The sequence below is a fragment of the Rhincodon typus genome, chromosome 17 (assembly GCF_021869965.1).
Source record: "Rhincodon typus isolate 14 chromosome 17, sRhiTyp1.1, whole genome shotgun sequence".
Classification (NCBI taxonomy): domain Eukaryota; kingdom Metazoa; phylum Chordata; class Chondrichthyes; order Orectolobiformes; family Rhincodontidae; genus Rhincodon; species Rhincodon typus.
Genome location: NC_063348.1, coordinates 11604589 through 11618844, shown reverse-complemented (window position 1 = coordinate 11618844; position 14256 = coordinate 11604589). Strand labels below are relative to the sequence as shown.

The window sequence follows — 14256 nt, the reverse complement described above, 5'->3', positions numbered from 1 at the left end:
CTCTCTTTGCAAGAGAACACACAATTGTTAAGAGGTAGAGAGGGTGTGGTGGTGTACAGGGGCAGTGCACTGGGTGTGAGCTTGGTCCTCCAACAATAGGCCCTTTGATAGCGCCTGATCCTCTGGGAAGATGGTTGTACTCCAGGAAGCTGCACATAGGCTGTCAGAGCTTCAACCCGCTAGGACATGAGGCCTCAGGCATGTTGAGAGAGCTGATCGACTGGGTGCAGACCCTACATTGGGATATTGCCTCCTTCCTGCCCGATCTCAATGTCTATTCCCTCTTGAGGGGATGGAAGCTGAGGTGAAGTAGGCTGGTGTTACTCATGGAGCCATTGGCGTAACCTCTACTCCTCGGAGATAGAAAGTGAGGTTATACAAGCTCTTTTCCTCCCTCCTGCCTTGTCCCAAAGGGAAGGCAGGAAGCTGGGAAAAGCAGCTGAAGACCAGTCACTGATAGGTCAGGTGTATCTCCCTCCAAGCGGTTAACAATTACCTGTCAGTCAGAGATAGCATTCTCCGAGAGGCTGTGAGCACCAGTTTCTCGCCTGACCCCTAACGACAGCTCTTCAGTCTCAATGATTAAAGCCTTCCCAGCCCATCAGTTACAATGGAAAAGCCCTTCCCTCCGTGGACTCAACTCAACAACCCCAGCAATTTGGCGGCAAATCGGGAAACATGGCTGGAAATTAGGAATTTCTTCCTAAAACAGTTGATATTTAGCTTCTCAACAGCCACGCCTGCTTCTTTATCACTTACCCGACAGATTCAAGAGGGCTCCCTTCACTCTTTCAATCCCTGGGGAATGCTGGCAGAGAGTGGGATCATGCTGGGAACTTGCCCCTCACTATTTTCCCCTGAAGCTGCGTCCAACGGCTGGGGAAAATTTCACCCTTTACCTCAGTTTTCCCAGGTCACTAAGGAATGGGAATGATGACAGAAGTTGTCATGGAGTCATACAGCACAGAAACAGACTCTCTGGTCCAACCAGTCCATGCTGACCATAATCCCAAACTAAACTAGTCCCACCTGCCTGCGCTTGGTCTATATCCCTCCAAACATTTCCTATTCATGAACTTATCTAAATGTCTTTTAAACATTGTAACTTTACCTGCATCCACCACTTCCTCTGGAAGTTCATTCCACACATGAACCACACTCTGTATTAAAAAATTGCCCCTCATGTCCCTTTTAAATCTTTCTCCTCTCACTGTAAAAATGTGCCCCCTAGTGTTGAAATGCCCCACCCTAGGGTAAAGACACCTGCCATTTACCTCATCAATACCCCTCATGATTTTATAAACCTCTATAAGGTCACCCTTCAACCTCCTACGCTCCAGTGAAAGAAGTCCCAACGTATCCAGCCTCTCCTTATAACTCAAACCCTCCATTCCCGGCAACATCCTGGTAAATCTCTTCTGAACTCTCTCCAGTTTAAAAATATCCTTCCTATAACCGGGAGACCAGAACTGCACACAGCATTCCAGAATGGGCCTCACCAATGTCCTGTACAACCGCAGCATAATGTCCCAACTCCTATATTCAAATGTTTGCTATACTATATTCAGGGGATATTATAACAGCTGAGGTAAAAGGAGACATTTGAGAAATTTAGAAATATTGAGAATATAATATGAGATAGCAATAGGTCCCCTATGAGCAGTTGGAGTACTATCTGATTGTGATTAAGACAGGCTGTTTTTCTAGCTGCTTCTATTGCCAATAGTCACGTTACAGTCACCAGTCACAGCCCAGTCCTGATGGCCTCTGAACTCTAACCATTTCAATGTAATTACCGGCCTCACAGTGCTGAGGGAGTGCCACCTAGCACTGACACTGCAATCAGGGTATACTGAAGAGTTTCAAAGGTCTAATTTGTTGAGAAAGAGTCTGCAAACTGAAATTAAGAAACAAAAATTCTTTTGTGAATGATTGGGTGACAGAACAAAGAAATTGTGTACTTTAAACAGAAGCAAATTGTACACAGGCCATGATTAAAAAGTCACATTATTATTGAGTGCCAGCGTTTTGCAGCTAAATCAAGAGCTCGAACCATGATGTTTCAAACGGTCGCTTTTCCTTGTGTTTTCCTTGCTTTAAGACCAAATATTAATCTTGCCCATCCAGCTGATCCTGGCAGTTCCAATGGGTCTTGGCACAGACTCACACTTTTCTGTTGCCATGACCACAGGATCCGGTCTTAAAGCGCGCTGAGAGAGGACATGAAGTGCAAACCAGTGTGGTCCATCTTCAAATGTACAGATCAATCCCTGATGCCTGATTGAGAGGCCAGAGTGGGAATGCAGGAGGATATGAATAATGATGATTTACCATGATTTACTGTCACTCATGCTCTACAACGAACAACCCAATAAAAAACTTCAACTGTCGCAACAATCCGGTGCCATTTCAATCTTTTAAGAATAAAATGATAAAGCTGAAAGAGTCCATCTTCATTCTGTTGCTTCGACTAGGAGTTCTGAGCCATCTGGCCAACATGACCCAAACTGCCACCCCTCTGCTGCCTGCCCCTGAACAACCAATGTAGGAGGCGCCACTCTTCAGGCGCCATCGCTTCATCGCAGGGTCCACCTTGCTCATGGCCACTGATGCCGGCTCCCTTCCTGGGCCCACACTTGCCCCGCAAGCAGAAACCTGCTTTGCCGATAACCGGGAGCCCCGGATCTGGGCCTACCACAACCAGCAACTGCTTCTGCTGCCTCACTGATGACCAAGAGTCCCCGCTCCGGGCCTACCATAACCAAGGAGCCCTTGTCTCCGTTGCCACCACCGCCTCGGGTCCCGATACACCCCAGTGCTCCTTTTGCCTCTGATCTCAGGGGAAATCATTTCTTGACAAGATGCGGCTTGTTCCTTGCTTAAAATACCCCAGCAACCAAGCTCATGGGTTCGAGGTCAGCATTCTTCAGGGTGGATCTCCGGTGTCTCCACTGAGTGGGAGGATCCCTAGGCAAAATCTTGGCCGGAGGCTTGTCGGTCAGCTGGAGACTGGGCAAGAGACTCTGCTTTAGGGATCACTGTGCCGTATCATGTGCCTATCAAGCAGGGCCAAGGCCGCATGTGGAATAAAGCCCACAGGATCGCAAATGGCTCAGGACTAAGGGAAATGGTTTTGGGCCCAGGATGGGTAAGGGGGGAAGTGGCTTCATTGGTTTGGGGGTTGTGGTGAGATGGAGTTGTGGAGGGTCAGAAGCAAGGGTGGGAGGTGGATTCCCCAGCAGGGGGCCCACCACCGTCAATTGATGACCAGCCCCTCCCTCCTGCCCAGTGACAACATGCAAGGCCTACAGCTGATGACCTCAAATTGCCACTTGAAGGCCTCAGCTGGTAGTGGGGTTGGAAGTTCAATCATGGGCCCCTCGCCCAGGACCTAATTCCGGTGTAGACAAGAAGCAGTGGGATTTGGGGATGAATTGAGTGCCCTTTCTATCTCAGACAGCAGAAATTCCTGCCTCTGTCTGTGCTCTGGGTGTTTAACTGTCCTTTGCTCAGTCAGCAGGTTCCTGGCAGGAACTTCAAACCACTAGGTTGCATCTGGAAAAAGAGGGGAAAGGTCTAGCCTATATATGTCAAGGCCGTCCCATTCCAAAAAAAAATTAATGTTATCCCCAGTCATGCAATCTCTGGGGATAGGTAAAAGGAAAGAAAATAGATTCAGATGAAGTTCTGAACATTTTGTGCCTGACACAGTTATGGTCAATGTTATACCACCCGGGTGAACCAATTTCAAATTGCAGAAATCTGTATTAACTGGGAGAGAATTAACTCATAGTGGCATTGGTAGACCTCTCTGTCTCTTCGGGTACCATGCCCTCAAAAGGCATTGGTGACCACGCATACCCGTGTTGATTCATGGTCATGGGGGTAAGGTACTGAAGTGCTTTAACATCACTGTTTGCAGATGACTGACCCCCAGGACTCTCTCTCATTTACACCACTTACCTTTGGTGTCTGTTGGAAGGACTTACAAGCTGATATGCCACATGTTTGGCCACGTCTGCACCTCCTTTGTGCTCCAGATCCTACAGGGGTCTCGGACTTGGTAGACCTACTGCCCTGTTCATGCCAATGCTCTGGGTACTGCCATTTTAACAAGGGGCCTGTTTCAGCCGCGCAGCCTCTTTCAACGTGCAATGTGTGATCCCACAATGTCACGCGCTCTTCAGCCAGGCTTACTGCTGCTGGGGCCAAAGAGGCTAGAGAAGGTTAAAATTTAAACTGTTTGAGCAGGAGTAAAGCCCTCGATCCTGCAAAAATTAATCCAAACAGCTCTCTTTGCTAAGGCTCTTCCTAGCTGCGTGACCCCAGTCCCACCCCGAAGAGGAACAGCACATTGCTGGTCAGCTGGACTCCTGGCTGCCCGATTTTGTCCTGTAGTGAAATGATAGCCTCTGCTCCTCCCTATTCTGCTCATCGGCATTCAGAAAGACATGGCTTCGTAGTCTACAGGAGTGCGTTAAGGCTGGTTCTTATTTTCAGTGCACTCTGGTCTCATTACCGTTAGCAGACAGCCCGTCTATTATTAAAATGCATCCATAGCTATCCTTAACTAGGGAGGGATAAATACAATCTGACTCTCTTTAATTGGTTTGTCCAATGACCCATGACTAGATAGTTTAGCTAATCTTAATTTTCAAACCCGAATAATCAAATCAGAATATATTATGCCTGGTAGATTTGTTTATTTTTCCTTTTTACTCCTTTTATTTTCCTTTTTATCCCTTTTTTTCCTTTTTTGTTTTTACCTCTTTTTTCTTCTTTTTCTTTTTTGTTCTATTAGCGACTGGCTGTGATATTATTTCACTTATTTTGTTCTCTCCAATTTAAAAATGCTACAATTCACAAGACCCTTTCATTCCAATAAGATGGCTGTTTTCTTGTTCAAACAGTTAAAGTCAAAGGGACAATTGGTTCAACATTTTTAAGCTTCTGATGGGCCTGAAACAGACTGTTTACAGTGGCCAAAAGGTCTAGAATGACTAAAATTAAATATAATAGATTTAGAACACAATGTTTTACACAGTGGACTGTGAAGCTGTGGACTTGTCTCTGGGGGCAGGTGAGTGAAGCAGAGATAATAATGGCCCACATTTTGCTGGGGTATTTGGTAGTGAACTGTCAGAGTTTGCTGTCATTGTAGGTTCAGAATTTAGCCTACACTCAGATTAACATGGAAATCTGGATCTTGTGGTCTGCTGCATTGTAAGGTTGTATTGTGGATCACTACCTGTACCCTCTCTAACCTTCAAACCCACCCAGAACCAGCAATCAGTTGATGTGGTGGGAACATCCCCTTTTCATAGGAACTGCGTAAGAAGTTAAACCTTTTCAGTCAGTTGTGACTGGGATTTTAATGGCGATGTGAGCAATAAGTAGCTGAAAATTAAGGTTAGCTCAACTATCCAGTCATGGCTCATCAATCTTATATTTGTGAAGTGTCATTTAATTAATTAAGATCAGCTTTTTGAAATAATTTTTTTGTAAAATTTTTAACTCAATATTTCAGCTTCTACATCCACCCCATATGTACGTCCCAATCTTTATATTGCTTGGTGTTAAACTTCTAAACGTTGACTTTATTTCAATGTGTATTATTTCGCAGTTGGCTGTCTGTGAGAATGCTGTGTTGTGATTGGCTGCTTGGATAGCTCAGTGGAGTCATGGCAGCTTCATGCTGGGAATCCACTTGAAAGAACACGACATTCTACCGAATGGCAAGAGGTGGTACATTCTGAGCTACAGGGCTCATTAATTCTGTCTTTGAGGTCAATGGGGAATGCCCTTGCTCCATGCTGACCACAATCTCCAGGTCCCACTGTTAACATTTAGGAAATGGTTACACGTGCTCAAATGGGGAGGTGATGGCCTAGTGGTATTATTGCTAAGCTATTAATCTAGAAACTCAGTTAATGTTTTTGAGGACCTGGGTTTGAATCTTGCCACGGCAGATGGTGAAATTTGAATTTAATAATAATCTGGAATTAAGAGTCTACTGATGACCATGAAACCATTGTCAATTGTCCAGAAAGCCCATCTGACTCACTAATGTCCTTTAGGGACAAGATCAGAAGTCACACAAGGCCAGGATACAGTCCAACAGGTTTATTTGAAACCATAACCTGTCGGAGCGCTGCTCCTTCATCAGGTGAAGTCTTCAATTTCATGGTCGCAGTGTCTGCTGTGGATCTGGTGTATGAGATGACTGAGGAGTGTGTGAGAGGTGCGACAGCAGAGTTTCTCAGCATGGTCTTTGTTACAGGTTAACTTGACTGGGTTCGTGAACTGTAGTCCTTTCAGGATCTTCTCTGCTTTTTTGCATCTTTGCAGAAACTTGATGTCTGTGTCAATATGTACAATCTTCTTGGAAATCCTGTCCACTTTGAGCTGGCAGTTTGTGGTGTCCATGGCCATGATGTGGAGCTGCCGGTGTTGGACTGGGGTGGACAAGGTCAGAAATCACATGACACCAAGTTATAGTTCAATAGTTTGTCTGAAATCACAAGCTTTTGGAGTACTGCTCCTTCATCAAGTGAAGTCCTTTAGGGAAGGAAGCTGCCATCCTTACCCGATCTGGCCTACATGTGACTCCAAACCCGTAGCAATGTGGTTGACTCTCAACTGCCCTCTGAAAGGGCCTTAGCAAGCCACTCAGTTCAAAGGCAACTAGGGATGGGCAATAAGTGCTGGCCAGCCAGCGACACCCATATCCCAGGAGTGAATAAAGTAAAACGCAAAGGAAAAGGTATAGATCAAGTATGTGAGTGACAGGACTGCTATTCAAATGGTCAAAAACAGCAACATGGATTGGATGAGCCGAATGGCCATTTCTAGGTTAATTCTACGTCACAAAATTCTTATCATGATGACTCACAAAATAACATCTACTCACTGCTGGAACTTGGAAAGCAAATTCGATGGTAAACAGATGACAATGAGTCAATATCATGGCACTAGCTCCTGTGGCCAAGGGCACCTGAATGCATCCAGTCAATACTGGCCTCAGTCGATATAGAGGTGTTCCAGACAGTCAGCCTTAGAGAGGTTTCAGCTTTTTAAAGTTAACCATTAACTAAAATTAGTAACATTTAAAAGGAGCTTAACGGCTATTTGAGGAATGTTTGCTCACATGTGGAAAAATACAAACTTTTCAGCAATAGGCAACATAGCTTTTTGTGGGGAATATTGAGTCTCACAAACTTGATTGAATTTTTTGAGGAAGTGATAAAGATGATTGCAGATGGCAGAGCGGTGGATGTTGTCTATGTGGACTTCAGCAAGGCCTTTGACAAGGTCCCTCATGGAAGGCGGATACAAAAGGTGAAGTCACATGCGATTCATAGTAAGCTGTTAAGATGGATACAGAGCTGATTTTGTCGTAGAAGACAGAGGTGCAGTGGAATGATGTTTCACTGACTGAAGATCTGTGACCGGTGGTGTTCCACAGGGATCAGTGCTGGGACCCCTATGGTTTGTAATACATATAAATGGTTTGGAGGTGGCCTGATTAGTAAGTTTGCGGATGACACAAAGATTGGGGCAGTACAGACAGTGAAAAGGACTGCCAGAGGATATAGATAGGCTGGACACTTGGATGGAGAAATGGCAAATAGAGTTTAATCTGGACAAATGCATGGTGATGCATTTTGGGAGATCTAATACAGGAGGGAAGTACACTGTGAATGGCAGTTCCCTTAATAGCATCAACATACAGAAGGATCTAGGTGTATAAGTCTACACTTCCCTGAAAGTGGCAATGCAAGTGGATAGGGTGGTCGAGCAGGTGGACAGCATGCTTGCCTTCATCGGTCAGGGCACAGAGTATAAAAATTGACAAGTTATGTTGCAGCTGCATGGAACTTTAGTTAGGCCACATTTGGAATATTGTGGACAGTTCGGGTCACCACACTACCAGAAGGATGTGGAAGCTTTGGAGAGGGTTACAGAAAGAGTTTACCAGGATGTTTTGAGCTCTGGGGAAGGGTCACCGGATTCTGATTTTTCTTCACAGATACTGCCAGGCCTACTGAGCTTTTCCAGCAACTTCTGTTTTTGTTACCAGGATGTTGTCTGGTTTGGAAGCAGTTAGCAATGAGGAGAGATTGGACAAATATAGTTTATTTTCACTTGAACAATGAAGGAATGAAGAGCAACTGATCGAAGTTTACAAAATTATGGGAGGCATGGATAGAACGGATAGTCAGAATCTTTATCCCAGGGTAGAAATGCCCACAGGAGATGTGACAGGCAGTTTTGTTTTACACAGAGTGGGGTAAGTGCCAAAATGCACTGCCAGAGGAGGTGGTAGAGGTGGATACAATAGCAATGTTTAAGAGGCATTTTGATATATAAATCGGCAGGGAATAGAGGGATACAGTCCGTGTAGAGGCAAATGGTTTTCAGTTTAGAAAGGCATCATGAGTTGGTGCAGTCTTCGTGGGCCGAAGGGCCTGTCCCTGCACTGTACTGTTCTCTGTTTCATTCAACTGATCAATGTGGAGCATGCTGTCCCCAGTATTTTGATTCTGAATATGGTCCAATCAGGCCATCAGGCACTACCACCAGGCTTGTCAGTTTGTGGAGCCTGGGGTAGGAATTGGATAGGGGAACAGTGCGCCTTCCATCTGCACGACTCAAATGCAGGCGACTGTCAGAAAGTAGCTGACCCCTTTTCATTCTCCTCCTCCCCAGCATTCTCCTCGTCCCCTCCCATTTGCCTCTTCTGCCTCCTACTTTGCATCCCCTCCTAATCTGCTCATATTCCATTCCCCAACTCTACTACAATTGACCTGCTCTTACTCCTTTCTCCTGTACTGTCTCAAACCGTTCTCCTTTCTCCTGCCCCCCACCACTGTATTCTCTCCTTCCCTATTCTTCCCTCTTCTTGTATTACTCTGTCCCAGTCCCCGGGTATGACTAAGGCAGAGCAGTCTCTAACTCCACTCTTTTGCCAACCCAGTGAATTGGCAGCAATGTGCTGACAATGCCCAGTGCCCAGTTTGGGACAGGCCTCTGACCTTCTTGACCGAGGTAGCGGAGTGTGTGCACAACACTTGCTAGGCCACACCCTGGAAGAACCGGCAAAACTTTGAGGAGAGGGAGGCAGGGATGAAAAATGATGGGAGAGACTTTGAAAGAAAATAATGACATCAATGGTAACAAAGACTCCATTGATATGGGATGGTAAGTTACACATAACCTCCATTCAATAATAGACGAGGACAATAATCCTCAGGTGCATTCTGCTCGGTGCCTTTTATGAGGTGTATTGAGCCTGTCATTGTTAGCCCCTGAAGCAGGACAAAGCAAAGTTGTCCTGAGAATAGGCTTGCTCACCAATCGAGCCAGTAAAAACCCCACTTCAAAATCTTGTCCACTCATTGGCATTTCAAACAGTAGGTGGTGGCTTGCCTGTATGTTCAAGTCCAACTTGGCTCACATTGTCCAGGCTGACAGTTCAGGTGCAGTACTGAGGCAACGTTGACCTGTTGGCAATGATCCCACCAAACCGCTCTGTTGCCCAGAGGGTCCGCCCACCAACCCCAGCATTGACCTCCGGTTTCGGAAGTTCGAGTTGTACAAAGACCTCAGAGGTCTGCTCAGGACGAAACATTATTAGAGGGAATGAAGCCTATTGGGGCTATTTTAGAATAAGACACTAGAACAAGGCCCCCTATCTCAGGTGGGCAGGAAAGATTTCATAGCTCCACATACGCTGAGTGAGGTTGAATCCTTAACTACAGGTTCCACCGATGTCCTTTAGGAAAGGAAATCTGCCGTTCTTGCCTGGTCTGGCCTTATGTGACTCCAGACCCACAGCAATGTGGTCAACTCTTAAATACCGTCTAGGTAATTAGGGATGGGCAATAAATGCTGGCCTAATCAATGACGCCAACATCCCATTAGTGATTTCTTTTTTAAAAGTAGCAACTGGTCATTATCATATCTTGCTGTGCCAAGATTAGCTGTCCTATTGCCCACTTTGCAACATTACACAACCAATGGAGTATTCTCAGAATGCAGCCAAAGTTCTTTCCGAATGTCCTGAGGTCCTGTGGAAAGCCACGATAGAAAGGAGCCTCTTCTTTTATTTTAAATTAATGTCAAATTAAGAGCACATCAAATATTTTCACTTTTCGCCGACATTCAAGGATCATATCTTGCTTCAAGACTATTTAGAAAGGTGTCTCGCGTATTTGAAAACAGAACACAGTTCCCATTTCATTCCTTGGGAATGTGGTTAGTAAGTCGAGACCAGTTGTTAACCAAACTGGATGATGGATGACACCGGTTATTAACTTGATAATAGTCAACAGTCAATCTGACCTTTCAGCAATGCACCCATCTCCAAAGCAATACATCAAAAAGGATATTTGGGGATAACACTTGCCTGGATAAGAGCAGCTCCAAACACACTCAAGAAGCTCAACATCAACCAGATCAAAGCAGCCAGCTTGATTGGCACCTCATTCATCACCTTCAACATTCATGCCCTCAAAGACAGTGGTAGCTGTGTATGTTATGCATGTGAGTCAATGCAGCAATGTGCCAGGGTTCCTTTGACAGCATCTTCCAAATCTGCAAGCTCTACCACCTAGGCCTAGAGCAGTAGAAACCTGAGGATACCCACACCTGCAGGGTTCCCATCTAAATTGTACTTCATTCTGATTTGGAACTGTAAGTTCCTTCAACATCACTGGGTAATAATGCTGAAACTCTGCTCCGAACACCACTAGGGTGTACCTTCACCCTGAGGACTGCAGCGTTTCAAAAAGGTACCTCACCACCACTTTCTCCAGGGCTATTAGCAACGCATTATAAATGCTGGTCTAGCTTTTCAGTTTAAAATTCACTCACGGGATGTGGGCATTGCTGTCTGGCCACCATTTATTCCCCATCTCCTAGTTGTCCTTGAGAAGATGGTGGAGAGCTGCCTTCTTGAACTGCTGGAGTCCACATGCTGTAGGTTGACCCACAATGCCCTTAGGGAGGGAATTCCAGGATTTTGACCCAGTGACAGACGGAATGCTGATATATTTCTTAGTAAGGATGGTGAGTGGCTCAGAGGGGAGTTTGCAGATGGTGGTGTTCCGATGTATCTGCTGCCCTTGTCCTTCTAGATGAAAGTGCTCATGGGGTTTGGAAGGTGCTGTCAAAGAAGCCATGGTGAATTTCTGTAGTGCATCTTGTATATAGTATACACTGCTGCTATTGATAATCCCAAATGGTAAAAAAATCAATGGTACCCCCAAGAATGTTGATAGTGAGATATTCAGCGATGGTAACACCACTGAATGTTAAGGGGCAGTGGTTATTGACTCTTATTGGTGATGGTCATTACCTGGTATTGTGTAGCATGCATGTTACTTGCCACTTGTCAGCCCATGCCTGGATATTGTCCAGATCTTGTTGCATTTGAACATTGATTGCTTCAGTATCTGAGGAGTTGTGTATGGTGCTGAACATTGCACAATCATTGGCAATCATCTCCACTCTGCTCTTATGATGGGGGGAAGGTCATTGACAAAGCAGTTGAAGATGGTTGGGCCCCAGACTCTGCCCTGAGGAACTCCTACAGAGATGTCCTGGGGCTGAGATGACTGACCTCCAACAACCACGACCATCTTCCCATGTGCCAGGTATGACTCCAGCCAGTGTCAATTTGCCTCCTGATACCCATTGATTCAAGTTGTGTTTGCGCTCCTCATGCCACACATGGTGAAATGCGGATGCAATGTCATACATTCCAGGAACAAATGAAATAAAAACAAACCACAATGCTCAAACAAGCTAATTAAGACCTTCACTTGGTTAGTATAGAGAAACTTGGATGAGGGTTACAAGCTGGTTTAACTAAGGTATTCAGTTGTTTAAAAGATTATGGAAAGATGAATGGAGATTATGATGATCGCTCAACACAAAATGTTGTGTGCCCTCACCTGGAAATAGTCAGTGATGAATGGACCTAATTCACTCTTCAGCAGCTGCCTGTGGAAACAAAGATTCCAGTTAGTACTGCCCTCACTACTTTAGGAGATGTGGTACATGTATGGTACAATTATCACTATTCATCACTTGGCTGATATATCTACTTAGCATCATCAAACCTACATGATCCATCCAGGCTCAAACCTCTTGTCAATGCTGACTGACAGTTAAACAAGAGCGATGGTTAGTAATCTTGATACCTCTAGGATAAATCACAGTATGATTTTTTTCAAACATTAGGGAACTTATAGCATGGTGACAATGGTAGAATCTGAACCCATGATATCAAAATGACTGGAGGATAAATTCACAGAACCCAACCCTAAACTATACAGCAGCATAAATATATCAAGGACACAGGAAAAACAAAGTTGAGGGGTTCAGATATTACAGGCTAGAACACAAATCTAGAAATCTGTGGCAATGCACACACATTGTTGATTTAGGACCTTTCTAGCTATTTCTGTGTGATATTTTATGCTCTTGCATCTTTTTACCCTCTGTCTGCCTACCTCTCTGCTTTTTTTGTTGGCTCAGAGGTGGGGAGAGGTGTGATGCAGCATGATGCCTTTCCTGCAAGAGGTTTCTAGTAAAAAGCCACCTTTAGCAGTATGCTTCCTATCACCATAATACAACCTTCAGTCATCCCTTCACTGCCACTGTTTCCCAACTTGTTCATCCTTTCATTAACTCAGCATCTTTCCTATCACCGGTGTCTGTGGTGCAATGGATTAGCACGGTCAGCTGTTAACTGGACGTTTGGTGATTCGAGCTCACCCTGAGATGACAGCTTCCTTAATTTGGGGCAGCATGGTGGCTCAGTGGTTAGCAATGCTGCCTCACAGTGCCAGGGACCCAGGTTCGATTCCAGTTTCAGGTGACTGTCTGTGTGGAGTTTGCATGTCCTCCCTGTGTCTGTGTGGGTTTCCTCCCACAGTCCAAAGATGTGGGGGTTAGGTGGATTGGCCATGCTAACTTGCCCATAGTATTCAGGGATGTGTAGGTTAGGAAGATTAGTCATGGAAAATGCAGGGTTCGAATGAGGTCACAGAATCTCTCCAGTGTGGAAACAGGCCATTCAGCTCAACAAATCCACACTGACTCTCTGAAGAGCATCCCACCCAGACCCAAACTCCTACTCTATCCCTGTTACCCTGCATTTCCCATGGCTAACCCACCTAGGCTGCACATCCTGGCACTACGGGGGAAATTTAACATGGCCAAGCCACCTAGCCTGCACATCTATGGACTATGGGAGGAAACCCATGCAGACATAGGGAAAATGTGCAAACTCTGCGCAGACAGTCATTGGAGTTTGGAAATGAACCTGGGAACCTGGGTCCCTGGCACTATGAGGGAACAGTGCTAACCACTGTGGTTATGCAGGGGTGGCGGGTAGTGTGGGAGTTGGTATGGACTGAATGGCCTGCTTCTACACTGATTCTACCTCCTTTGAAATGAGCACGGTCCTCACACTCTCTGCAGTTCAGCTGTTTCACGGATGTGTAAGTTTTTGCTTCACTATTCAGGGACAGACTTCTTACTCAGTCCCTTATTCATTGCAGATGAATAAATATATATTTTAATACAAGAACAGGAACAGTAGGCCATTCAGCCCCTCAAGCCTGCTCCACCATTCCACAAGATCGTGGCTGATCTATTCCTAAGGGGAAAGAACTGCAGTTAATAAATAAAACATCCAAAGCCAACAAAGATGGGAGAGGTAACAGAGCTATCGACAAGATTGCACAAAATTGCAAAGATTAGTGTAAATCTAGTGCACTGGGGAAAATATAACGGACATCAAACAAACAAAAAGAAAAACTTGGAAAGGTTATCAAGATTAGCACAACAATACTTCATAAATATCTTAGAAGGAAAATTAGGGTAATATGAGACCTTTTAAAAGAGCAGATATCGATAGCATTGCAAATGAATAAAAGTAATTGGCAGATTTGTTGGATAATTGTCACAATAGAGGAAGAGGATAATATATTTGGCATCCTGGGAAATCAATAATGAAGCAGGGACTGGAACTTTGTGAAAGCAAGAATGTACTGTTAGAAACAATAGGAGCAGCAAAGACTAACAACTCCTTCACCTGATTGTTCATTTAAAGCTTGTGGCAGAAGCGTAGAGAAGAAATTGCAGATTCTTTGGTCGTAAATCATCATGTATTCTCAATTCAGAAACTGCCTCTTTAGACTGAAGAATTGCAAATGTACCTTCATTATTCATAACAGTAAGAGG

At 44.9% G+C, this 14256-nt stretch overlaps 1 protein-coding gene across 1 annotated transcript in view; it reads right to left on the bottom strand.

Annotated features, from left to right (window-relative positions):
• Positions 1-14256, bottom strand: part of prr5l (proline rich 5 like) — a 115909-nt gene that overhangs the window by 39585 nt on the left and 62068 nt on the right. The window contains exon 4 of the mRNA XM_048607130.1: positions 11958-12006. Within this exon, the coding sequence (XP_048463087.1) occupies positions 11958-12006 (49 nt within the window). The remainder of the gene's footprint in view (positions 1-11957; positions 12007-14256) is intronic.